Source organism: Varanus komodoensis, unplaced genomic scaffold (genome assembly GCF_004798865.1).
Source record: "Varanus komodoensis strain SLA01 unplaced genomic scaffold, ASM479886v1 scaffold2, whole genome shotgun sequence".
NCBI classification, from domain to species: domain Eukaryota; kingdom Metazoa; phylum Chordata; class Lepidosauria; order Squamata; family Varanidae; genus Varanus; species Varanus komodoensis.
Window position 1 is genome coordinate 46,174,097 of NW_025335568.1, and position 25,720 is coordinate 46,199,816.

At 41.4% G+C, this 25,720-nt stretch overlaps 1 protein-coding gene across 2 annotated transcripts in view; it reads left to right on the forward strand.

Annotated features, from left to right (window-relative positions):
* The window catches only part of CRPPA (CDP-L-ribitol pyrophosphorylase A), a 64,708-nt gene that overhangs the window by 23,572 nt on the left and 15,416 nt on the right, over positions 1–25,720 (forward strand). For both annotated transcript variants that reach the window (XM_044429613.1, XM_044429612.1), the window contains exons 4-9: positions 6,084–6,188; positions 7,293–7,338; positions 14,633–14,730; positions 15,029–15,121; positions 16,810–16,902; positions 22,231–22,353. In XM_044429613.1, the coding sequence (XP_044285548.1) occupies positions 6,084–6,188; positions 7,293–7,338; positions 14,633–14,730; positions 15,029–15,121; positions 16,810–16,902; positions 22,231–22,353 (558 nt within the window). The remainder of the gene's footprint in view (positions 1–6,083; positions 6,189–7,292; positions 7,339–14,632; positions 14,731–15,028; positions 15,122–16,809; positions 16,903–22,230; positions 22,354–25,720) is intronic.

The window sequence follows — 25,720 nt, forward strand, 5'->3', positions numbered from 1 at the left end:
TGCTCCTACGGCCTGGTTCCTCTTCGTCCGCGCCTCCTCAGCGCTCTTCCTCCACCATGAGTGCTCCAGCAAAGTGTCCTTCCTCGACCTCTGCCAATCCTCCTCAGCGTCCTTCAGACGAAGGTGCCACTTCTATGGAGGCTCAGTCACTGCCTTCTCCCCCAGCTAAGAAACGGGATAAGCGCAAGCATACCGGTCTGGATAAACCTTCCACCCATAAGAAGTTGAGGAAGGAGAAGGTGGATAAGCCCACTCGCAAGAGCAAGAAACCTGATTGCCCAAAACACCGGGGCTCAGGTTCATCGGGCTTTTCAGTACCGACGGCCACCACGGTACCGACCCCCTCGGGACCGGCCCTGCAACTCGTTATGCAGGTGACTCCACCGGGATCCCCCAGGCCAACCACTCGGCCTGAGAGCGTACCTCCCCAGCAACAGGAGGAGCCGCTTCAGGAGTCCATCTCTGATGGCGAAATCAGAGACTCCCCTCCGAGGGACCGCTCGCCAACACCTATGCCACCAACTGAACCTCATGTGGCCTCACCATTACCTCCCAGATGTTGCAGCCTTTCATCCGAACATCGAGATGAGAGTTGGTTGATCCCGGGATATGGTGCTCCCCCCGGCTGGGGTGGCTACCACCATATCCCTATTTTCCTCGGGATCATAGATCACCATCGGTCCCGAGGGATGTACCATCCACCTCCAGGCGTACAGAGACGAGGTGCCCAACCTCCCCGGAAACCTCCTCCTCCTCAAGCAAAAACCGAGGATTCGGAGGTCGACTCCACATCCCCTGATGTGGCTGTCGCGTACCAAGGGCCTGCTTTTGACCACCTCGGCCAATGACAACTCTGTACACCGACGCATCCCTCCTTGGATGGGGTGCGGCATGTTCGGGACTTCGGGTCCAAGGTGCTTGGAACCGACGAGAGGCGAGGAAACATATCAACTTCCTGGAACTTCTGGCGATTTTCAACGCCCTCAAGGCTTTTGAGACTGTGTTATGCCGTCAAGTCGTCCAAATTGCATCAGACAACATAGCGGCAGCTTTCTACATCAACAAGCAGGGGGGCACAAAATCCCCAGCCTTAGCATGCCTATCGATGGACATTTGGGACTGGTGCATACCAAGGAACATCGTGCTTATGGCAGTTCATCTGGCTGGAACCGACAACGTTGAAGCAGATACATTAAGCAGACAGATATCAACAACCCACGAATGGGAGTTGGACAAACAAATTTGCGAGAAACTTTTCCGCTTGTGGGGTTATCCAGATGTGGACCTGTTTGCCACTCGAGAGAACAGCCTGTGTGTCCTATACTGTTCCAGAGCGGGCGTTGGGCTGGGATCGATGGGGGACGCTCTTATGGTCCCTTGGAACAGCATGACTTTTTATGCGTTTCCCCCGATCCCACTCCTGACAAAGAGTGGTTGTGAAAATAGCCCAGGACAATGCCACAGGGATACTAGTGACTCCGTGGTTGCCAAGACAACCATGGTTTGCCACTCTTTTGCTGCTGTCCAGAGGAACGTTCCTTCATCTACCAACTCTTCTGCATGTGTTAACACAACAAGGAGGAGCAATCCGTCATCCGGATATACTCTCTCTGAAGCGGCATGGTGGATCACCTGATTCACGCCACTGAGTTGGTACTGGGGACACCTCACCCTACGGGTGACCTTACTCAACAGACGGTATATGCGGCCCCGACTTCGAATTCGACAGCAACTGCCGCGGTACCAATGCCTACGGACAGAGAAATTCAGGCGATTCTTGAATCTGCATTAAGACCATCCACTCGTCATTCCTATATGGCTAAATGGAGAAAATTCTCCTCTTTTGCAGAGTGCCATTCCTTTTCCCCTGGAACAGCTTCAGTCACCAATATTTTACAATTTCTCTTGCATTTGCATCATGAGGGACTTAAACCATCATCCATCAAAGTTTATGCAGCCGCTATATCCCATTATCGTGGCACTATCTACGGATTATCAGTCTTCTCTCAACCGCTGGTTCGGCGTTTCATTAAGGGACTACAAAATTTACATCCATCTATTCGCCCTGCCATGCCAACGTGGAGTCTTTCTGTAGTGCTCCAAGCACTTAACAAACCACCGTTCGAGCCTTTAGCAACTGTGGCCTGGTGTCATGGAAAACTGTCTTTCTCATAGCAGTTACATCAGCACGGAGAGCTAGCGAGATTTGTGCTCTCCGCATCGACCCACCATTTCTGAACTTCCATAAGGAAAAAGTCGTCCTTTGGATGGATTTCTCCTTTTTACCCAAGGTGGCCACACCGTTCCACCTGAATCAGGACATCGTTCTGCCAGCATTCTTTCCATCGCCTTTGAATCCGATAGAACGTGCTCTACACATGCTTGATGTTCGCCGTTGCTTGGCCTTTTACAGATCCCACACTGAATCTTTTCATACTACTAATAGACTTTTTGTTAAATACTCCGAGCGTGAAAAGGGATCACCGATATCATCTCAGAGACTCTCTAATTGGATCGTCCAGACTATTGTCCTGGCTTATCAGCTATCGAAAATAGACTTACCTGTCTTTCCAAGTGGCCACTCTACACGAGCAGTAGCGACCTCGTCCGCTTTTGCCGCAGGGGTTTTGCTGCAAGACATCTGCAGAGCTGCGATCTGGGCTGGTCCATGTACTTTCTCCAAGCACTATCAGCGTGATGTACGTGCCAGACAAGACTGCTCTTTTGGTAGAGCTGTTCTCTCATCCATTCTTCACTGTCGACACTTCCCTCCTCTGACTGTGGTAAGCTTGCGAATCACCCATATGTGTGATGCACAGAGGCCACGACGAAGAAAAGCAGGTTGCTTACCTGTAACTGATGTTCTTCGAGTGGCTATCTGTGCATTCACACAACCCACCCGCTGGCCCCACTCGGTGTCAGTGAGTGGATATCGTTTTTCTCGATACCGTACTATAATTTGCATCGGTACCGTTTGGGTTATGTCGCTGGGTGGTTATTGTTGTCGGTACCGAAATATAATTTGCATCGGTACCGTTGGGTTATATCACTGACTAGATATTGTTCTCAGTACCGTACTATAATTCACATTGGTACCGTTTGGATATAATTGTGTTTTCTCATTACTTTTATTCTTAACCTCTAGAGGGTGAACGTGCAGTCTTCAAGACTGAGTAAAATGGCGGACACTCCACTCTATTTATACCACGAAGGGGGAGGGGAGCGGAGTTTTCCCTCCAAAAATCGTTAGCTTTCTAATCTTCCGGCCTAGGCACTGCGCAGGCGCAGCAACCCATATGTGTGAATGCACAGATGGCCACTCGAAGAACATCAGTTACAGGTAAGCAACCTGCTTTTATGCTCTACCGAGCTTGTGAAATACAAGATCTCTGCGTGATTGCTATAGTTCTTCATGGTCTCTTTGCATCACACATATGGGTACATCTAAATCAATAGTTAATATTCTACCCACCCCCTATCTATATAGAGATATCTTCATGTTCTTAGTCATACTTGGTTTTTTGTGAGCAGTGGCAACCAAGCATGAATATGAATAGGGACCCTGAAATGGGAGGAGGAAACACGCCTATTTCTGCATATTGCAAATACAGGATCCTGACAGCTTAACTTAGTAGGTGGCATCGTCAGTTTGGGGATCTTGTTTGCAGCAAGCTACACTTTATCTTGTCTCATCTTGCCTCCCCTCTGTGATTGCTAAGGAACACCACAGTTGCTATCACTGAAGCAGAGAGGTATTGAGACTGAGGTTTCTCCAGGTAAACTCCTGCACTTTTCACTCTTGTGGATCAACACAGGTTGCCTTGTCATACTGATTGGCATTGTTATAGTGAGTTCAGCTTGCATTCCTGTTGGTGTTGTGGAAGACCTTCTGCTATTTATTCGCTTTGATTTTCTACTTGGGTTAGGAATTCACAGTAGTTTTATCAAAATTCTACTTCTTGACACTGATTAATTTCCATTAGCCTGAATCTCTCCAGAATTTTCTCAATAAGAATATAAGAATATAAGAAAAGCCATGGTGGATAAGACCAACTTTTAATCTAGTTCAACCAACTGTCCACAGGATCCCTTAAGCAGGATAGATGCAAGACCTCTACCTACCCAAGCATTTCAACTGGTGTATATGCTGGCAGGTCATCTCTGAGATAGGAAGTATCATATATCCAGCCAGGCTAGTAGCCACTGATAGCCTTGCCATCCATGAATGTGCCCAGTCCTCTTTTAAAGCCATCCAAATTGGTGGCCATCACCACTTCCTGGGGCAGTGAATTCCATAGTTTTACTATATGTTGTGTAAAGAATTTCTTCTATCTGGCCTAAATCTCCTACCAGTCAGCCTCACACACTGACACCCAAGTTACAGTGTTAGGGAAGAGGGAGAAAAATCTTCCCCTCTCTACTTTTTCCATACTTAGCATTTTTAAATACTTCTATCATGTTTCCCCTTCCTTAACTTTTTTTCCTAAGCTGAACAGTCCCAGTTGTTGCAGCCGCTCTTCATAGGGGAGCTGTTCCAGCTCCATGTTCATTTTCATTGCCTTTCTGGGTTTTCCAGTTTCCAAAAGTAAAGTCCTTTTTTCAGATGAAGTGACCAGAATGGAACACAGTATTCTAAGTGTGATTGTTTCAAAGATTTGTATAAGGAGACTAAGATCTTAGCAGTTCTATTTTTTATTCTGTTCCTAATTATGCCTAGCATGCAGTTTGCCTATTTCACAGCAGCTGTGCACAGGGACAGCATTTTCATTGAGCTGTTCACCAATACTCAAAGATCCTTTTCTTGCTCAGTCACTGCTAGTTCAGATCCCATAAGGCTATCTTGAGGTTGAGAGTTTTTGCCCAACAGGCATTACTTTATACTTGCTAACATTGAACTGCATTTGCCATTTTGATGCCCATTCTCCCAGCTTGGAGAGAGACGCTACAAGAGGAGTTCTACCAGAGCCAGTGTGGTGTAGTGGTTAAGAGCATGGGACTGGGGCTCAGACGATCTGGGTTCTAGTCCCCGCTCAGCCATGGAGCCAACTGGGTGACTTCGGGCCAGTCACAGACTCTCAGCCCAACCTACCTCACAGGGTTGTTGTTGTGGGGATAAGATGGAGGAGGAGATGTAAGCTGCCTTGAGCCCTTTGTAGGAAAAAGGCAGGATATAAACCGAAAAAATAAATAAATACCATGATAGGAGCTATGCTATGTTTAGAGCAGCCTTTCCCAGCCTGATGCCCTCCAGATGTGTTGGACTGCAACTCCTGTCATTTCTACTTAGCATTTCTGACTTCCATTTATTTGCTAATTCACAGCAATTTTGACAATACTTCCCGTTTAGTGAGAACACACTGGCAATAATTAACATGACATTAAGCACCCCAGTGCTATGTGGCCTAATACCAGCAAAGGCATGTCTGGCTATAGCTCTCCCAGCACAGTAATACAGAGCATGTTCTTGCATTGCAAACTGGCTCCTAGACTGATGTGATAATGTTGGTATTGATACTAGGTAGTTTCAGATGGAGGGCATGCCTCAGCTGTCCTAAGACATTGTGTAGCGATTCTGTCTGTTATTTCTGAACTAGTTGTCTTCATCAAGGGAAAAAATGAAAGAAGTGGTAAGGAAACATGCAAAGGAAACAAGTAGAAGATGACATCTAGACCCCGCCATAAATTTTCAGGAATGTGACAGGGTGATGGCATCATAAAGCCCTTGTCTGGGAGCACCAATGTTACCCCAGTACTGACAAGCATCAGCTACAGCTTGAAACAATATGCAGCTGTTGTATGGCAGAAAGTTAGATGGGTGGGGAGCGTGATAGGGGCTGCTTACATGTGTGTCATCTAAGGGTATTTGGCCTGTTGCAAAGGTGATCCATTCCCACCATTGTGTGTGTTCTTGTCGGCACTTTTCTTTTATCATGCAGATTTGATGGACATGAGTCTGTTAGCCAAACACAGGCCAATATGTATTCAGTTGCGGAGCAATGCTTATTTGTGGAGCTAAAGTAATATAAATGTAATACTATATCTAAACTTACTCTGCAATGCACTTTTCAATACTTTTCCTACAGTGTAGTGATTATGACTTGGACTATGGAACAGAATGTTTGCATCTGGCTCTGAAATACAGCAAAACAAATGCTAAACTTATTGAAGGAACCCCTGACTTATGGAAGGTAGGAGCAATATTTTGTCCACTTGAGTAAAGAGGAAAGCATTTTTGTAAGAAACAGAATTTGACAAATAGGTGATAACTAGATATTTACACTGCTAGGCAGTTGCAGGTTAAAGTTTTCTTTGTGTATTTAAATAGTTGCATACTCCCTTTCAACTATGAGCCCCTTAAAGTGGTGTACAACACAAAACAGATTTTAAACCATCAAAACTTAAAGCAACAGAAAATTGGACTACAAACCCTGACTAAACTCTTTGTTATTGTACAGGTTAGAATTTTACTAGATTCATAATATTTAATCTTTTCATTTATACAGTTTTCTGCTAATCCGCCTTTTTGACAATTATTTCTTTTTGGCTTTCTTTGTCTGGGCAATACCAATTTGGAAAATAAAAGTGTTTCGGTTGCTAATGTAGATTCTCCTTTTGAGATATGTGTTCTGTTGTACAAGTTAGGTTGGATATGCTTCCACTGCCCGATATTAGCAATGAAGAAATAGTTCATGTAGAAATAACATGAATACTTTGTAAATCAGGACAGGATTCACACATTCAGAATATTAGAGTAACCATAATCCTGGCTGTTAGTAAAATAAAATGTGATTGATTTCTCAAATAGAATATTGATTGGAAAGCAGAGGTGGGCAATTTATGGCTTTCTACAGGTTCTGGCCTTTAATTTCCATTATACCTCAGAGTAGTGTACTTTGGCTAGTACCAATGGGAATAGTGGCTGTCCAGACATTTTATGTTGTGCACCTCTGTGAAAATATGCAAATAGAAAATGCACTATTTCACTAAAATAGAGAATAGTAAGCACTTTCAGAAGGATAACATTTCAAGGGTAAACCAAATGCAATGTTACAGAAAGAATGATGAATTAAAATTAATTCTTAACAGATTGTAAACATTCAGTACAAATGTAGGTCATTAAAAGTTTATGATTTTAAAACTTTTTTCCTTTATGGTATGTTGCTAAGTATTGTTATTAAGAATATCATCTGTTCATGGTACCTCGTTGTGAAGAACTGCCTTTGGATAGTTTTACTGAATTTTTAAAACTTTCTTCAAGAAATTAGATCTAATTAAGTTTATCTATATTGCAGGTGACCTACAAACGGGACCTGTATGCAGCTGATTCTTTAATTAAGGGTATGTGATTGTCCTTGTGCCTGTCAGTTTATATAGTCACCAAACTAAATCTGCTATTTTGCATAGCTTCCATTTCAGGTCTCCTATATATGGATATGTCTTTTCAGGCTGTATCTGAGTGAAATGTATAAAAAATCATTTGGGTACATTTATTGAGCCTTTCTTCTATCATGGACCTCAAGGTAATGTACATAGGATTCCAGTGTGGCCCCCCGGTCCCCCACTTTCAGGAATTGACCAAACTCAGTCCTCCTTACTTTAGAAAAGTATCAGCATCATGTACCTTCTGACTCTTTCACATTTCATGTTAAGACTGATTTTCCCATCTCAGTCAGTGAAAGATTTTTAGAGATTCTGCAACATTAGTATCTTTGAGTCAGGATACTCTTAGCACAACGTATCAGTTTAATAAACTGTGTCTAACACTATGCTGTAATCTTTTGCTGTTGGAAGGCTGCAAGTCTTTCTGCAAATGAACATGTAGAAGGCTGGTGCAAAGTCAGGGTAGAAAGAGTCAGTGCAGAGAATTGAGGTAGGGAAACAAAAATTGATGAGTTTGGACTTAAAGTCCAGTAATCATCCAGAGTGTGATGCTGTGAAGCATGTTTAAGCATCACAAAGGGTTGTATTGCAGCGGAAAGACAAGGATAAGAGAATTGTTCAGATAGAATATGGGCAGAGAACTATTCGTCAACTGCTGGGTGACATGTAAGTTCTTGTAGTTACTGTGTGGTCAATTTAAGGTGTCTGGAACTGAGTTCTAGTGAGGTTACTCAAGTGAAGAAAACACCTTCACCTGAGTGGAGGACTTGGTGGACTTTAGCTGCCTGTGCAAGTTATCTGTTAAGGAAAGTGGAAATCCAAAGCTAGGGATTTCATTAAATGAATATGAAATTATAAGCTCCCTTGAGGGCAGATAACCCTAAAAGCTGGGATAGAAATAAGTACAGTTTGGTGTGATGTTAGTTTCAATTGTTTGGGATGTTAAAATTCTAAATGACTATCATCCTTTCCCCTCATCTAAGGGGAAAATTTCAGTTACATTAAGGAATTTAGAGCATTTTCATTTCCTCATGCATATGATACAATTAGTTACTAATTTTTTTCTTATTGAAGATTCTTGTTGAGGTGAGGTTCCTGCTTCTATGTCTGTGATGTTACCTTTGTTTTCCGACTTACTTCTCAGTTTTATTTTAGTGTGGGAAGGCAAAGGGCCTTGTCAGCTTATGCCAAGTTGGCAACTGGTTCATCTCTGGTAGACAGCACATTTAAGGGGAAGGCATATAGCCATAACAACAAAGAAGGATATCTTCATCCCAAACGATCCCTGTTTCTTCTTTGAAGCAACAAGCTCTTGTGTTACACTTGAAGCCTTGCCACAGCAGCACATACCAGATAAGCATGTTTCTTTTATTAGCCAAGCAAGATGCAAGAGCGTCACATTTGTATCTGTACCCCCATTCTAATATTTCCTTTTACTTGTGGCTGTTGCACTAAACTCCTAATCTCCACAGAGGAGAGGACAGAATGATAGCCAAAGTGTTATGTAGTTTCCTCTCCCTCCGGAGGGAAGCAGCCAGCCCTGAGAGATGTTACTGGATGCAATATTAATACCTGAGCCCTTCTAGTCAGACTAGACTTATTTTTGTAAGTATCATCTAAATACACTTGGATTTAATTATTCAGTTGATGTTTTAAGACTGCTACTGTGGTTTTCAGCACTGGAATTAATAAAATTATGAGTTCAGTGTTTGTAGGTAGGTTTGAAGTCCCAAACTGGATCTAAAAATTAGACACACAATTGAATCTTGACTTCCAAATCTGTATAAATATATTATTTAAAATATTTGTGCTAAAATGTTTTGTCTGCTGCACTTTTTTGAGACCCATTAAATCTGAAGAATTATTATGTGAAAAGCTGATTTATAAATAACAAATACCAAACTGATTGCAATAAGCTAAAACTATACTGCATGTTGTGTATTTATCCAGGCATTTGGGCACACTCTCAACAAAGCAAAATTGTATTTGTTGTGCAGACTTGTTACTCCCGCCCACACTTGCCGTACAAGCTCAAACTAACAAGCTATTAAATCAGTCAAATATGCCAAGACTAAAAAGCTGAATTTAATTTATGTAAACAAAACAGTCTAAAACAATACTGATACTTTTCTTCTCTCAGTGAACATTTCTTGGCAAACATTCTCCTAGTTATCTTAGCAGAAAATGAAGATAACCAGATGTATCTTTAGTTTTCCATTTTCCTCTTCATCCTGTGTGCTTTGTTTTGTTAGACCCACTGAAATCAAGAAATTTCTGATTGAGGTTGACTGACTTAAGGTTCCTTGATTTCAGTGAGTCACATCTAAATATGATTAAGTCTGGATCTATCACATTGTGTATTTGCACATGATTCCAAGCATTTTTCCTTAAATCCCCCAATCGTGTGTACACACACACACACACACACAAATACATATTTATTTATTTATTGATTAGATATGTAGCCCAGACGATTAACCACATGGCTCCTGGGTAGGTTACCTATCCTCTATTGTACCGGGGAATCTTTGTGGCATAGTGCATGCCTTTCTAATGGCTAACGTGTATACCTAATATCTAATTGGGCATTAAGAATGATCAAATGCTAGTATGATAGCCTTCACAACTAGCCCAACTGCATCCTCATTATATATAAGGAGTATATATATAAGGAATATATATACTCCGCAGTATAAGGAGTTCAGAGAATTCAAATATTTACAAACTATCAACAGAATATATTCACCTAAATAAAGAGTTCACTGCTGTGATACTTATTTCAGTATAATAGACTTAGGACTCAGATTTTTTAAAAGGCATGCAAATTTTTGAAATTTAGGTCTTGGTCCATCCATATAAATGCATTGATTTAACTGTGTATCACTCCTCTGTTAATTAAATAAGAAATTATCAAACTATGGATGCACAATTATGTCCTAAAGATGATCTAATCAGTTATAAAGGATGCAATTTGAATCTACATAGATGTCATTGATTCTACACCCTTAACACCTGAAAGGTATTTAAGCATCTTTGTCTAACAAGCACAACTTAATAGTCCCAATAATGCAGTATCCTTTATTTATAAATTAGTATATATAGAATATCAAAAGTTTTTAAAAAAATCAAATGGGTCTTGTTCTGAGAATCCTGTGATCTAGATGTTAAAGTCAGGGAGTCACAAAGGGAAATGAGAGGCAAGGGATGAATGTGAAGAAATGGGGCTGCTTATTAGTAAGCATAAGGAAAGTAATATGGAATAGCCTCAGCTTCAATTTCAAACAGCATTCAGTTAATCAGGTTCCCTGATTCCTAGAATATGTGTAGTATCTAATTTTACCTATTCACAGAAGTGAAAATAGTTTCAGTATACAATAGCATGTCGATTAGTGAGCCAGAGTTATATAGAGCTGAGGCCAGCTCATGAGCAACATCACCGGATGTGGCTGTCTGTAACCTGAATCTGGAGGATTACAGGAATCATACTGAGACAGAGACTTCTCTTGCCCTTAGCTGCAGTTGAGCTGAGGTACTGCCACAATACATCAGAGCCTCACTTTTCCTCTCCCTGCCTCTCTTTATGTACACAAGACACTGGTACTTCCAACCTCAGAGGTACAGCCCACTAGGAAAGAATCTGTGCTGGTTAAAAGAATGCAGGGAGAATGCTTTTAAGTCAGAGTCCAGTTCCAGCCTTAGTGACCATAGGATTACTTCCTAAGCTGTAAACCAAAGTCTCTCTTTGTATGGTGGTAATTGTAATAATTGCAATGAGATGATGTGCTGAAGTGCCATTAAGCTGTTATACACTGTAATGTTTATTTAGATATTTTGTTGGGAATTAAATTTAAACAAAAATTAAATTATAACCTACTTGTCTTTGTTGTTTTTAATATGACTTGATCAAATCACAATTAAAATATATGGTCTAAGCTAGTTTAAAAGAAATTAGCATGTCATTTGCTTTTAATTATATAAACAATATTTGGTGATATATATGGCAAGTGTAATCCTACCTATGCAAATAGAGTTAACAAGTTCCAAATGCTTCAGGAAATCTCAGGAAAGTTTTCCACTGTAGGCAAACTAAGCTGTTGATAAAGGAAACATTCCATTCAGTTAAACTGAGCACTGATGTAGGTAAGAAAAACAGAATGATAGTTCAACTGCTAAGCAATGTGGTTGCAATATGTAAACCATTTGAGTCACTTATCTTCAGAAAATGATTTCTTAACATATAATGATGCATTTTTTAGCTTTTGTAAATCTTTCTCTTAGAACTAATGTTGCAAATAATGGAACACTGATTTAACAAAAAAGCGATCTTAATGCTCTTTAAAGCAGGTAGGAACTTGCTGGATGTTCAGACAATGTGGCGCATGTCTGTCTTTTTTCCTTCTTGTATTATTAGTCTGCAAATAGGGAAACCTCATCCTGCAGTTGGGATGACTCATTCAGAAAGGTAGTTGGAACCTGGATATTACAAAAACATCCTGAAAAAATCTCTTTAAGGGCTTCTTCCCCTAGGGCACTTATCTTTGAACCTCTAGTTGAAACATGTAAACTTTAAAGTTTCAGCCTGCCTTTCAGGTATATCTTGAAATGTGCATTTAAAAATAAGTGCAATGAATCTCTGTTTTGTTAGAAGTCTAACTCTGATTTGCACATTTGCTTGGTTGCTAACTTCTTATGATTAGGTGATGCCAAATTCCAGCTTGTAACTAGTTACAATCATTTAGTCTTACTTTTAAAAATCCAGGTAGTAACTGATATGTTCATAGCTGGACTACCCTTAAGAAGAAAGTAACATGTTGTGCCCTGCTTGAACTTGTTACTTCTTCAACAGTTATTTTATTATTGGAAAGCCTACTGATTCTGTATTTGAACACAAAAAGCTAAGGTAGTTGTGTAGGCCAGAAGCAAAATTCCAACAGAAAATGTTACAAATCCATCATCCTATTGCCTTTATTAGGCCAATTCAGATCACAAAATACTATGCAAGCCTTGAGTTCATCAGAGCTTTTCATCATGCAACATAGTAAAAACAAGTAAACAATGTGGGAGATACTAAAAAAATGACTCATGTTCAGGCCATAGAATCTGTATTTGGACAGACTTAACATGAAATGTGGCTTTCAGTCATATCTGGGGGCCTCTCAAGGGTAGTTAGAAAGACAAAACAATGACCTCATTCTCATGTCATGGCCAGGTCATTATGGTTTCTTTTCTTATTATTGCATTTATATCCTACATCTTCACTCCTGTAGGGAACCAGAGATGGCTTAAATGACTTCATATTATCTTCAACAACAACCCTGTGATGTAGGTTGGGTTGGCACTCTGCAACTGAGTCCAAGTCACTCAGTGGGTTTCATGGCTGAGTGAGGGCCTAAAAATGACCCGTAATGACCAGTCCAGCACTAGCCACCACACCATACTGGTTCTCATATTTAACTGATGAAGAGCCATGCACATGCACAGAGTGCATGTTACTGCTATTTTGAATATGCAGTGCTGAATCAGGGAGATCGGCAATTGTGGCATGCATGCAAGTCCAGCTCTTGTGTGTTAGCTGAGCCTTAAACAACCTTAAACAACAACCTTGATTAGTGCTAGGGTTATGTAAGTCTTAAACAATCTTTGAGCCATCTGTGTCATGCAAGTAGGCCTGATGTTTGTTCTCCATTGTTGAAATCTGTTACTTTAAAACTTTTATTTTCATAGTATCTAGGTTTTATGTTGCCAAAATAGTAGATCAACCATTATTTTCCTTCATCCTTATAACCATGGAGAAATTTCTCTTACTTCTTTAGAAAGTAGTACATATAACAGGACCTCAGAAGATGAACCACACATTTTAGGCAAATTCTGAATGTAATTGATGGGCAGGTTCTAAGAAAATAACTGTGCTGGATCAGACCAGAGACCTTTCTAGTCTAGTCTAATGTTTTGTTTCTCACAATGGCTAACCAGATATCTGGTGGTAATATGTAGCCTTCATGGGTAGTTGACATTTATAGCCTTACCTCCAGCATTTGTTAACTCCTCTTTTAAAGTTCCCCAAGTTGGCTGTCATACCTAATATACAGAGGTAGCTAATTGCATACATCATGTGTTGTGCAAAGAAGTAACTTCAAGGAGTGTGGAAGAGAAGGATGTATGCAAACCCAAGCCTTAAATCAAGTAACTCCAAAACATAGTTTAGCATCACATATGATCTTGACCTACTATCTTAATTATTCTAGTTATTTTGATAATAAATCATAAATAACTGTAAATTTACAATAGAAGCCAGCACAAAGCAGGCCATTCTGCACATGGAATGTGATGTGGCTGCACAGAGGGTAATACTGTTTTGGGCTGCATCAAAAGAAGCGTGAAGTACTAGTTCTTCTAAAACATATGAACTACTAGTTCCACCATATTCAGCACTAGTCAGACTTCATCTGGATTAGCGTGTCACCTAAGTTTTAAAAAGCTAGAAATGATACAGAGAACACCAAGGATGGTTCAGGGACTGGAGGCAAAGCCCTATGAGAAAAGATTGAGAGAACTGGGCATGTTCAGCCTCCAGAAGAGAAGACTGAAGGGTGATATGATAGCACTCATTTAAGTACCTGAAAGGCTGTCACAAGGAGAGAATAAGATCTCATTCACTCTAGAGTGCATGATACAGAATAATGAGCTCAGGTTAAAAGAAAGCAAATTTAGACTAGATACCAGGAAGAATTCCATCACTGTCACAGCAGTATGACAATGGAACCTATTACCTGGGAAAGTTATGGGCACTCCTTTGATGGAGACAGTTAAAAAGTGCCTGGACAGTCATCTAAATGGGATAACTTAGTGTCCAATAGCAGGGGTTGGATTCCAGGCACTTTTCACCCTTTCCAAAACTACTGTTCTATGATTCTGTGAATGAAGCATTGTTCTGTTTATGCTCTGTTATGTCTTCAGAAACTTGAGTAAGCCTTGAGTTTAATATGGATACTATCTGTAGAACTAACCAGGAAGTTAGTTTGAAAGCCATACAAGTCATACACTTGGAATACTCCTCAGCCTGGGAGAGAGGGAATTTTTTTGGCAACCACAGATATTTCTCTGATCGCCATTTGCAAATTATGTCTTGGTCGTAAAACCAATACCAGTGTATCATATAAATAATGAAAAGAACCTGTTTAAATCTAGTGTGTACACTAGAAAAGCAATGATAAGTCTAAGAATAGTTTTTGACTTTTAATTTCTTTATTAGATGCCATATCACAACAAGTTTGTGTTCTTACTAATGTAAAGGAAGATAGCGTGCAGGTTGGCTTTCTCCTTCACGAAACACTAAAGAAGCATGTGAAAGTAAGTATAATTTTTTTTTTCTCAGCAGTGTATCAAAAACAAAGTAACTCCAGTGTGAAAAGTAATTACAGGGTTTTTGTGAAAGTGTGTTAAGTAGAATAATTATAGTTCGAATTGAATGGACATTCTGCATTTTCTATTAGATTGTCTAGAAAACATGCTTTTCCTATGAAATATTAATTTCCAGTTTTGAATGAAGTAAAACATGGGTCTTTCAGTGTTGAGTGCTTTAGGATGTATGTTCAGCAATATTGTTTAAACATGTTTTCATTAATACAATCTTCATTTCATTTTTCAGCTGGTTAAAGGTATATCAACATCTCTTTGTAAACATTATAACCATCTACAAAATATCTTACTAGGACAATGTTACAACTTTATTTGCATAAATGTAAGTATTATGAAAAATCAAAACCAGCCTGGAAATGTTTTTAGCTTACAACATCATTTAGACACAGTGTCCTTGTGAAAATTGGCCTTCACACAAGATTCATGGTCTACTGTCAAACAAATGAAATTCAGGCCTGGAACTATGAAGGACAGTGTTTTAGCTGAACTGAGCCATATGTTACATGGAGACCTCAGTTTTGTCTGTTTGATCCTTGAACTGCTGACTAGGAGAAACTATTGTTGGCATGGTTTATAATTGCATACATCTCAAACAATGGTCTTTTCATTAATACATTGAGATCTACTTTGCTGAACTATCAAAATAGCAGTATTCCTAAATTTGGACAAATATTATCTGTTTAATTATAGTACTTGCAATATTTATGTTGCATTTACCATTATATATTCACACATCTGTAACCTTAGGGGGCACTGCAAGCACGTATGCATGTGTGTGTGTAATTTTAAATATGTTTAAATAAAGACTTTACTCATAGTATAACATGCTTACTGCTTCCAGGTCCAAAGAATTTGACAGATTTACCATTTTTGTGATTGGAAAGACATTTTTCTAACCAATTTGGATTGCAAACCTGGTTTTGTTCTGTTTTGTCATATGCATATGACCTGAGTGACATTTTATTAATATTATCTGAAATCATTTGTTATTATTTATATAACATTCTAGGTAAATAATAAATTTAAAACAATCCCCTTTGGTGTGCAGACACAATTCTCCCGTGTGGTTAATCTGAATATTATGTTAGTCCTACACAGAGAAGATGCCTTGATCTTGTTCACATGTAACAAAAACCTATGGTTTAAACAACCTATGGTTTAAACAGCAGGAAAGATCAAGCACATTGTCTCCTATGCGCCCCGCTTTTCTGCTTGGCCCTGCTTCTTTCAGGGTAGCTTATTTTTCATTTACAAGACACTCTGCTAACTCATGGCTTGTTCAAGAGGTTGTTAAGACCCTATGGGTTGTCATGCCATCTGAATCAAGGAGAGCAATTTGTTTATGGATTGTGATCAGCTACTGAACTGCTCAGCAATAGTGGGGTTTTTTTAAACCTCTGATGCCCTTTGTGATTTTGCTATTGTCATCATCAGTGAAAACCCTCCGCCAGTGCACAAGCAGCATTTTAAAGCAACTGTTCCTGGTTTATTACCTTTCCTTTTTTTCCTAGTCCCAGAAAATGGTGCAGAGAGCCAGTGTGGTATAGTGGTTAAGAGCATGGGACTGGGACTCAAAGGATCTGGGTTCTAGTCCCTGCTCAGCCATGGAGGCAACTGGGTGACTTTGGGCCAGTCACAGACTCTCAGCCCAACCTACCTCACAGGGTTGTTTTTGTGGGGATAAGATGGAGGAGAGATGATGTAAGCTGCCTTGAGCCCTTTGTAGGAAAAAGGCAGGGTATAAATTGTAATATAAATGAATAAATAAATATGTTTAGAATTGTTTTGATTTATTATTTCTGTCCGGTTTTTTAAAAGTGTACTTTTACAGCTCTCCAATATGTGTAAGCCTGTCTTGTCAATTTTCTTGTATGTTTCAGTTGTGAAAGGGAAATGGAATATAAGAAGAATATAGGGGAGAGATCCACCCCTTCAAAGAAAATAGTACATGAATGGGTAGTCTATAATGCTTCTGAAAAGCATTTTTAACATGAATTTTATTTTTTATAGAATAAACTGTCTGACTTTCAAGAAACCCATCAGCTAGTGAACCTACTTGAAAACAGAAATGCTTCTATCCTGTATTCTGTTGTTCTCATCTCAGTAAGTTAATTCATTATAGCATTAAGCTGAAAAAGGCTTGTTACATGTAGGATCACTTATAACTTAAAAAATGCAACCTTTGTAACAAGGAAAAGACAAAACTGTACTATTAATTGAAGAATTAATATCAGTCTTATGTTCTTCCAAAACAGGATTTTGCTGCTGGCTAGCTTGTTGCATCTCACTATAACTAAAATTCTTTGTCGTGGCCTCTGTGCATTACACATATGGGTTCTGCACCTGCGCAGTGCCTTTGGCCGGAAGATTAACAGCTAACGGTTTTTGGTGGGAACTCCGCCCCCCCTCCCCCCTAGCATTATATAAGGAGCGGAGTGCCTGCCATTTTCCAGTCTTTGCGACCGCTGTTCATTGTGCCTCGTGCCGCTTCACTCTCTCTTAGATCATTACTTATCTTTTGCTTGTTGAAAAACTTCCCTTTTTCTTACCAAGTTAGTATTTCACTTACTTCTTCACTTTTCACCTTTTTTCTCTCTTGTTCCTAAAAAAAAAAAAAAAAAAAAAAAAAAACCCCAAAATATTACTTTCCTGCTTTACTATCTCCTTTTCTTCTATTTCTACGATGGCGCAACGGGCGGCGTTCCACGGGAAGTGCAGCTCCAAAATGCCCGCTGCGGACCCGCATGACCTGTGCCTCCTTTGTTTGGGGGAAGGGCACAGGACAGATAAATGCGGCCATTGTTTGGCCTTCTCCAAACAGGCGAGGAAGAATCGGGAGAACCGCCTCCGCAAACTCTTGTGGGACCAGGCTCTCCTCCAATCGGACCGGCTGGTGGCTAAGCCTCCCACAACTGTGGCTCCACTCGAAGGCCGTCCAACTTCAGCCGACCTGCCGCAATGCCCAGCCTCTTCCTCCATTGCTCCGCCCTCACGCCCTTCTGAAGAAGGTGCTCCTACCATGGCCGATCAGCCTGTTTCCCTACCAAGGAAACAAAAGGAGAGGAGAAAGCACAGCGATCCAGACAAACATCCTGTGCATGAGAAGGCCAAAAAAGATAAGGAGGGCAAGCCGGTTAAAAAGCCGAGGAATCCCGAGCACGCAAAGCATCGCCACTTGGGTTCGGCGACTTCCTTGATCCCGACTCCAGCCACGGAACCGATCCCCTTGGTCCCAACCATCCAGGCGGCTATGAGGGTTACTCCGCCAGGCTCACCGTGCCGACCGGCAGCCGAACCTCTTCTGGATCCACGGCGTGGCTCCATTTCAGATGGGGAAATAAGACATTCTTCACCAAGAGCTCGGTCGCCAACGCCAATGCCGCCTGTCCCTTTGGATACTGACATTGCCATCTCTCCCCCGAGAAGCCACAGGAGCCGTTCCTCGGATGCTAGATCCGATGACTGGTACCATTCCAGATACTCCTCCGCTCCAAGACGGGAAGAGTTCCAATCTGTGGCCTATTACCCAGTTTCCAGGGGACGATCCTCGCCGCCAGCTCCTCGGGATCATTTCCATTCAACGCCCAGAGACGCCCCAAGGGCTCCATCTAGAGAAAGCAGCAGATCGGAATCGCCAGGAGATTCTTCTTCTAGTGCACCACCCCCTTACTGGATGGAATCTGATGAGTCTGAGGCTGACTCGACCTCGCCAGATGCAGCGGTTACTTCGCAGGGCCCGGGGTCACCTGAAGAACCGTACATCTCTTTCAATGAATTGATGGCCAGGCTGGTGAGGTCGCTGGACATTGAAGCCCACCAACAACCGGGACCACTGACCGTTTTTATGATGTGGTTCTACGAATTCAAGGTGTTACCGTTTGGATTGGCCACTGCACCAAGAGTTTTTACGAAGTGTATGGCCCCTGTCTGCAGACACCTTCATTTACGTGGAATTCGGATATACCCGTACCTCGATGATTGGTTGTTGGTTTCCGACACAAAAGCAGGACTTTCGTCTGCTGTTGAGACTACTTGTGCTCTATTACAACACCTTGGACTCTGTATTAATCAACAAAAGTCTTCTCTTCTCCCTACACAGACGATCAACTTTATCGGAGCCTGGCTGGATTCGACGTTGGCAAGAGCTTTTCTTCCTCAAGACAGACAACATGCTATTGCTCAGTGCATCTCTCGGATTCAACAAGAAAGAACTGTCCCTGCCCGATCTATCCAGAACCTATTGGAACACATGTCTGCATCCATCGCTGTGGTTCCGCATGCAAAACTCAGGCTACGCTCTCTCCAGCTGTTCTTCAATGGGATGTTCCGACCACAGACAGATCCACCTACGAAACGGATTCGACTCCCGGTCTCCGTTCTTCAGTCCCTGTTATGGTGGATAGAACCAGCCAATTTAAATGTCGGTGTCCCGTTTTGACCTCGGTACCCTACAGTGACTCTCGGTACCGACGCATCTCTTCTTGGATGGGGAGCCATTTGCTGTGACCTATGTACCCAAGGGGTGTGGAGTCACCGGGATTCCAGGAACTGCATCAACTTCCTGGAACTTCTTGCTGTTTTCAAAGCCCTGCAATCATTCGAGGACGTACTTCTTCACCAGGTTGTCCAGGTGACCTCGGACAACATGACTACGGTCCTTTATTTGAACAAACAAGGGGGAGCCCAGTCCCCGAAATTAGCCCACCTGTCCATGCAAATTTGGGACTGGTGCATACCAAGAGGTATCACTCTTCTAGCAGTACATCTTGCGGGCATGGACAATGTAGATGCAGATCTCTTGAGCAGACATATGTCGCGGTCGCATGAATGGGAACTAGACCGTCGGGTTCGCAACAGACTGTTTCACCGCTGGGGTCAGCCAGACATAGACCTGTTTGCCACACAACAGAACAGGGTGTGCACGAACTATTGTTCCAGAGTGGGGATAGGACAGGGGTCGTCCGGGGACGCCTTCATGATCCCCTGGAACGACATGGCTTTTTACGCTTTCCCACCGATTTCCCTCATCATGAGAGTGCTGGCATAGATCATTCACGAAGGAGCCACAGGGATACTAATTACCCCCTGGTGGCCACGCCAGCCATGGTTCTCAATTCCTTCACATCTCTCGGGAGGATTTTCTCCAACTCCCTCTTCTTCCTTATCTCGTTACCCAGAGGGAGGGCACGATCTGACACCCAGACCTGTTGTCGCTGAAACTGACTGCCTGGAGGATCCAATGACCATATGTGCTGCACCGGTGTCAACGCCACCGGCAATCCCTACTACCTCTGCCTCACAAACCTTACACCCAGATCTGTGATATATTCTCGAATCTGCATTAAGACCATCCACTAGAAAATCGTATTCAGCGAAATGGCGTAGATTCTCCAGCTTTGCCGAATCTCACTCGTTTCCGGCATCCTCGGCTTCCATTCAACAGATTCTTCAATTTCTCGTCGAATTGCATCAGTCTGGACTTAAACCTTCTTCCATAAAAGTATATACAGCGGCGATTTCTTACTACCGTGGAACTGTACACGGTTTCTCCATTTTTTCTCAACCTTTGATTAAAAGATTTTTGAGAGGATTGGGTAACTTCCAACCAACAATAAGGCCCCTGATGCCCACTTGGAGTCTTTCCATAGTTTTACAAGCCCTGACTCGGCCACCTTTCGAACCCATGGCGACAATTGATCTATGCCTTGTCTCATGGAAGACTGCTTTCCTCGTAGCAGTTACTTCAGCCTGTAGATCTTCCGAGCTTTGTGCCCTTAGGGTAGACCCCCCTTTTCTGAATTTTCATAAGGAAAAGGTAGTTCTACGTCTGGATCCATCCTTTCTTCTGAAAGTCGCTACTTCGTTTCACATGCAGCAAGAGATTGTTTTACCAGCCTTCTTTCCAACTCCTTCGAATCTGATAGAGAGATCTCTGCATATGCTGGATGTTTGTTGTTGCTTAGCCTTTTATAGGTCCAGGTCTGAGTCTGTTCGACACTCAGATAGACTTTTTGTGAAATACTCGGAACATGACCGAGGCTACCCAGTCACTTCCCAACGACTTTCCAAATGGATAGTGAAGACAATTGTTCTGTCTTACCAGTTAGCTAAATTGGACTTACCATCTACTCCAAGAGGTCATTCTACAAGGGCTGTTGCTGCTCCTTCGACCTTTGCATCGGGGGTCCCGATAGAAGACGTCTGCAGAGCTGCCACTTGGGCTACCCCGTGTACCTTTGCCAGACACTATAGACTTGATGTCTGTGCCAGACAAGATTGCTCTTTTGGCAGGGCTGTTCTTTCTTCTGTTCTTCATTGATGACACCTCCCTCCTCCAGTTTGGGTAAGCTTGTTATTCTACCCATATGTGTGATGCACAGAGGCCACGACGAAGAAGAGCAGGTTGCTTACCTGTAACTGATATTCTTCGAGTGGCCATCTGTGCAGTCACACAACCCACCCTCTGACCCTGCTTGGTGTCATGGGTGGTCCGACTTCCTTCTCTTCAGTGCTAGGATCTCTTTAGATATTTTGTCATACCACTAAAGTCTTGGTTTCTTGTCATAATGACAATAACTTTATTAAGGGAGCAAACGTCGGTCTAGGGGGGAGGGGGAGCAGAGTTCCCGCCAAAAACCGTTAGCTGTTAATCTTCCGGCCAAAAGCACTGCGCAGGCACAGAACCCATATGTGTGACTCTTTTAAAGCATTGCATTTTACAAAGTAGCACATTAGACAAGGACTCTTAGATATTGAACCTGCAACATGATCCTCTGCATGTTTATTCAGAAATAAGTCCCAGAGTTTCCGGTTGGACTCACTCCCTACTAACTGAGTTTAGGATTTCAGACCGAGACTTTTCAGTACTTACTAATTATCAGCTCAAGTCCTTTACGCCAAGTCTTGAATCATATCTAAGGTCTTTCAAGTTCACGTCAAGTCTCAAGGCATTGCAAGAAAATTTTGACACAAGTCCCTTCTCAGCTTCCCACTTCCTTGCCCCCTCTTCCTTGCCCCTTCCTCCTACCACCTGCCTTGTTCATAAAAGAGCTGAACCCTTCCCTTGCCCCATTGCAAGCCCCTCCTCCCTATCGTTCCTCCACCTCCTGGAAACTCCATCCCTCCCACCACCTCTGCTGTGTTCATGCCTGCCTTCACTAGAAAATGATTCAGTAGTAAAAACAGCAGAAATCTCAAGTTGAGTAGAGTCAATTGTTCATTGCTGCCAAGGCGAGTCTGAGTTGAGTTGCTGACACAAACTGAGTCAGACTTGAGAACGAGTCACTTGACTTGAGTCCCCAATGCTGCTAATTAAGGAGAAGGTTTCTTTGTTGCAGTACGTAACAGCAGTCACATGAATATGCAATTAATTGCTCTAGGAATAAAAACATTTCTGAAAACATTAATTTTTTATTATATTTGTATTTGTAGGTACACTTGGATATTTTAGAAAAGGCATGTTTTAGCACTGAAATGCAAAACTTAGCTAAACTTGCAAAAGAAGTGAAAAAGAAAAATATTTTGCTTTATGGTCTCATTATACGGTACCAAAAGGTATGTATTCAAATTAATGTGAAATATTTATGAATTATCCATTTCTATGACCTATCTCACTGATGGTTCTTTGTTTTTAAAATATAAAGCATATGCACCAAAGCATTTTTATTGGAAACTTGCCTGTTCATGTTTGTTCAGTGTAGCCTTAATATAGGTTATCCCATGAGAAGAAATGTCACATAAGAAAAAAAGTTGTATCTTCAACTTGTATTTATATATATTGGTGGTAATTGTATACTTCCTGGGGGCGTAATGCTATGGCCTCCCAATACCTGGGAAGGCCAATGATGTTTCTGAGCTCTATCCCGCCTCCTTACAGCAAACATGGTAAGACCCACACCAGCTACTCCTCTGAGAGTATGCAAAATGATAGAAAGCTGGCTGGGGCTGCTGCTTTATGCCAACTCTGATTGACTGCCCAGTCCCCTCCCTTCCCCTCCCTTCCCCTAGTGCTAAATCCAGCTGGATCTAACTCTAGCTTGCTGCAGTATAGCCTTCTTACAATAATATGCAATATATTGCATTCAGTATATATTGAATGCTGAATACTGGAAGCTCTGTTTGTTATTGGAATGGGTTAATCTCAGAAATATTCATGGAACCTTTGGAAAAAAGATATATTGGTCTGCAGTTGTGTTTGATTTTAGTGAGAAATATTTTCCTACCATATGGAGAGAAAATCTCCCATAATTTATAGAATTTCCATTTCTGACAGTCTGAACCAATTATTTTTGATTTTTATAGCATATCTGTGAACCCACTTTTGCTGCAGCCACTTAATGCTTCTATACAAATAATGATTCATATATCCTGTTCTCTGAATTATAATTCTGTGCTAATTGTAAAGGCTGATTCTTTCTGTTAGGCAGCAACAGTTGGCAATATGTAGAATGATGAGACTGTACTTGGATTTTCCTTCAAGAATACCATTATATTTTAAAAAGTGAAGTGAATTTGCATTCTGGATTGAGTCAGTTTATGTGACAATGGCAATAATATAGGTATTCATCCTGAGGCTCTCCTTCTGCCTACTGCTGCTGCCTACGCTGCTAGGGAATAAGGCTAGTCACAGACCATAGAAATTATCTTTTTTGCTCCATAGCAGAATCACACTGTTCATTTTTAATGCAGATATATAACAGTATCTTTTGTTTGTTAAATCCATATTTTACCTTTCTACCAACCTGGCTTGTTGTAAATATTAAAAAACTGCAAATTTCAAAGGATATATTCATGATTCTAGGATCTAAATGGTTAAAACGAAGTAAATCTGAGAGAGAAATTAATTTAAGCACAATCTAACCAGTGGTTGCTCAGTCCTTATAGTCTTCTGGGTGATGGTCTATCTTTGCTTATTCTTCATCTTCTGGTAGGGCACTCTTGCCTGCCATTCCCTCTTTTTACTTGCACTTTTCATAATCCTATATAATGGATGGCACCATTTTGTGGGTAGTAGTAAAATTCTGCTCAGAGTGACCATCACATTCAATGGACTGCAGGCTCATTGCAGCCTTTGTGGAAATCAGTGGCGATAGCTTTTTCTGGTTCTCCACCCCCAACCCTTTCTATTGAACATAATGGAAGAGAATTAACTAGGTCTGCTCTATGGCTGGTGTAGTCTCTGGGTATATTCTGCATGAAGGTAATGTGGGGTCTTTGGATTCTGCAGATCTATGGCCACCTCAGCACTGTGCTGGAACACCCCATTCTAGGCTACGCTGCTAGAATAGGCTGGCAGAAAACTACCAGCAGGACAGTGATGGGAAAGAAGGTTTCCACATCTGTTCTGGGGGCTTCCTAAAGCAGATGTGCTGTTTCAGCATCAGGGCTTCCTATCTGTCAGGAAAGCAGCCCTTCTATTGCATCATGTGGAGCCTCAGCCTCCTAGAAAACATGGGTTTTAAGTGGGGTTATAAGTAATGGTGCATAATGGAATAAGTTCTTCCATTTATGTAGTGGTCCCTAATCTAATGGTCCTTTGTCTAGTAGAAGGGGAGCAACAATTTTCTCTAGTTCCCCTTGCAGCCTGCATGCCATCTTCCATGCTTTTCCAAGAAGATTCTCAATGGAGTAACTTTTCAGTGGGGAAAAGGAACGAGCAAAAATGGTCGCCTTCTTTCAGTTAGCAGGGATTTCTGATGGATGAGAAGTCCTTTCATAAACAGAAGGATACCACTGGATACAGTCCACTGGTTCTATGCAGCAATTTTTGTCTGACATTTTAAATATGGATGTAAGGAGAACTGGAACCAAATCTTGTAGCTGCTTAGTCTGAAAATAGTGTGCTGAATTTAGTTCTATATTATTTAAAATGCGTACATCTTTGTACTAAAGTGAATGGAATCAAAACATATAATCTGGTTGATGGCAGTTTCAGACTGCTGATTCAGATATGCACGTACATGATTTCCCATTACTGTAGCTCAATGTGTAATTTGCCTCTTTTGAAAAGTAGAGTGTTGTGGTGATACAAAATCTTTGTCTTTGCTTTTTTGTCTATTAAGGCTGCTTTACACATGCATGTCATCGTTTGTACAGTCACTGAATTAAGGATATCTAGGTGTAATAGGCAACTTCCCAAAAGTGGATGGAAGTTATTCTGAAAAATATCCCAAGTCAGTTTTTGGAAACATCCCCACAAGATTTCCTATAGTACATTTCTTCTGCAGTTTCATTAGCAAAGTGCTGCAAAGGTATTAAACCTCTGTGCTGTGTGTATCCATTTGGCCCAGAAAAGGTAGTATCTAGGACAGTTTCTCAACTTGATACATGTGCCCACAGCCCCTATCTCTGCACTAATTCTTCCCCAACCTGGTGCTCTCCAGATGTGAAGGCTGCTTTAACTCTTAACAGATGCAAAGGCCCTAATAAACCATCAATCTTCTTTTATGATCTTCTACAGCTTCTGTAATTGTCAGAAATTTTGACTGAATTGTCCTGTCTGTGTGTTTTGGCCTTTGGAGCATACACTTGCAAACAGAAAAGTGCTAAAAAGTGGTTCAAACATATTTTAAGGGATATTGAAACCTTTTCTAAAATAAATTTTTGTATGAGTGGTCCAATTCTTACAAGTAACACTTCAGTTTAACAGATACTAATTGCAGCATCTTATCCAACTCCTAAAATAGCCACAAAATGGCAAGTAAACGGTTAAGCTGGTTTCTAATCCTTCTTTATTAAATCATTTACAACAGGCAGAACTTGAAATAAAAGCAGTTTTTGGGAGATTTATTTTTTTTTCTATTCTTGTTTTGAATATCCACCTATATGCAAGACTAATGCCTATAAACACAGTGCTATTGCATAAAGACAATGAAGATAGTTCAGTTCCTGTGTTTGTAGTATCCACATTACAGTGGAATGC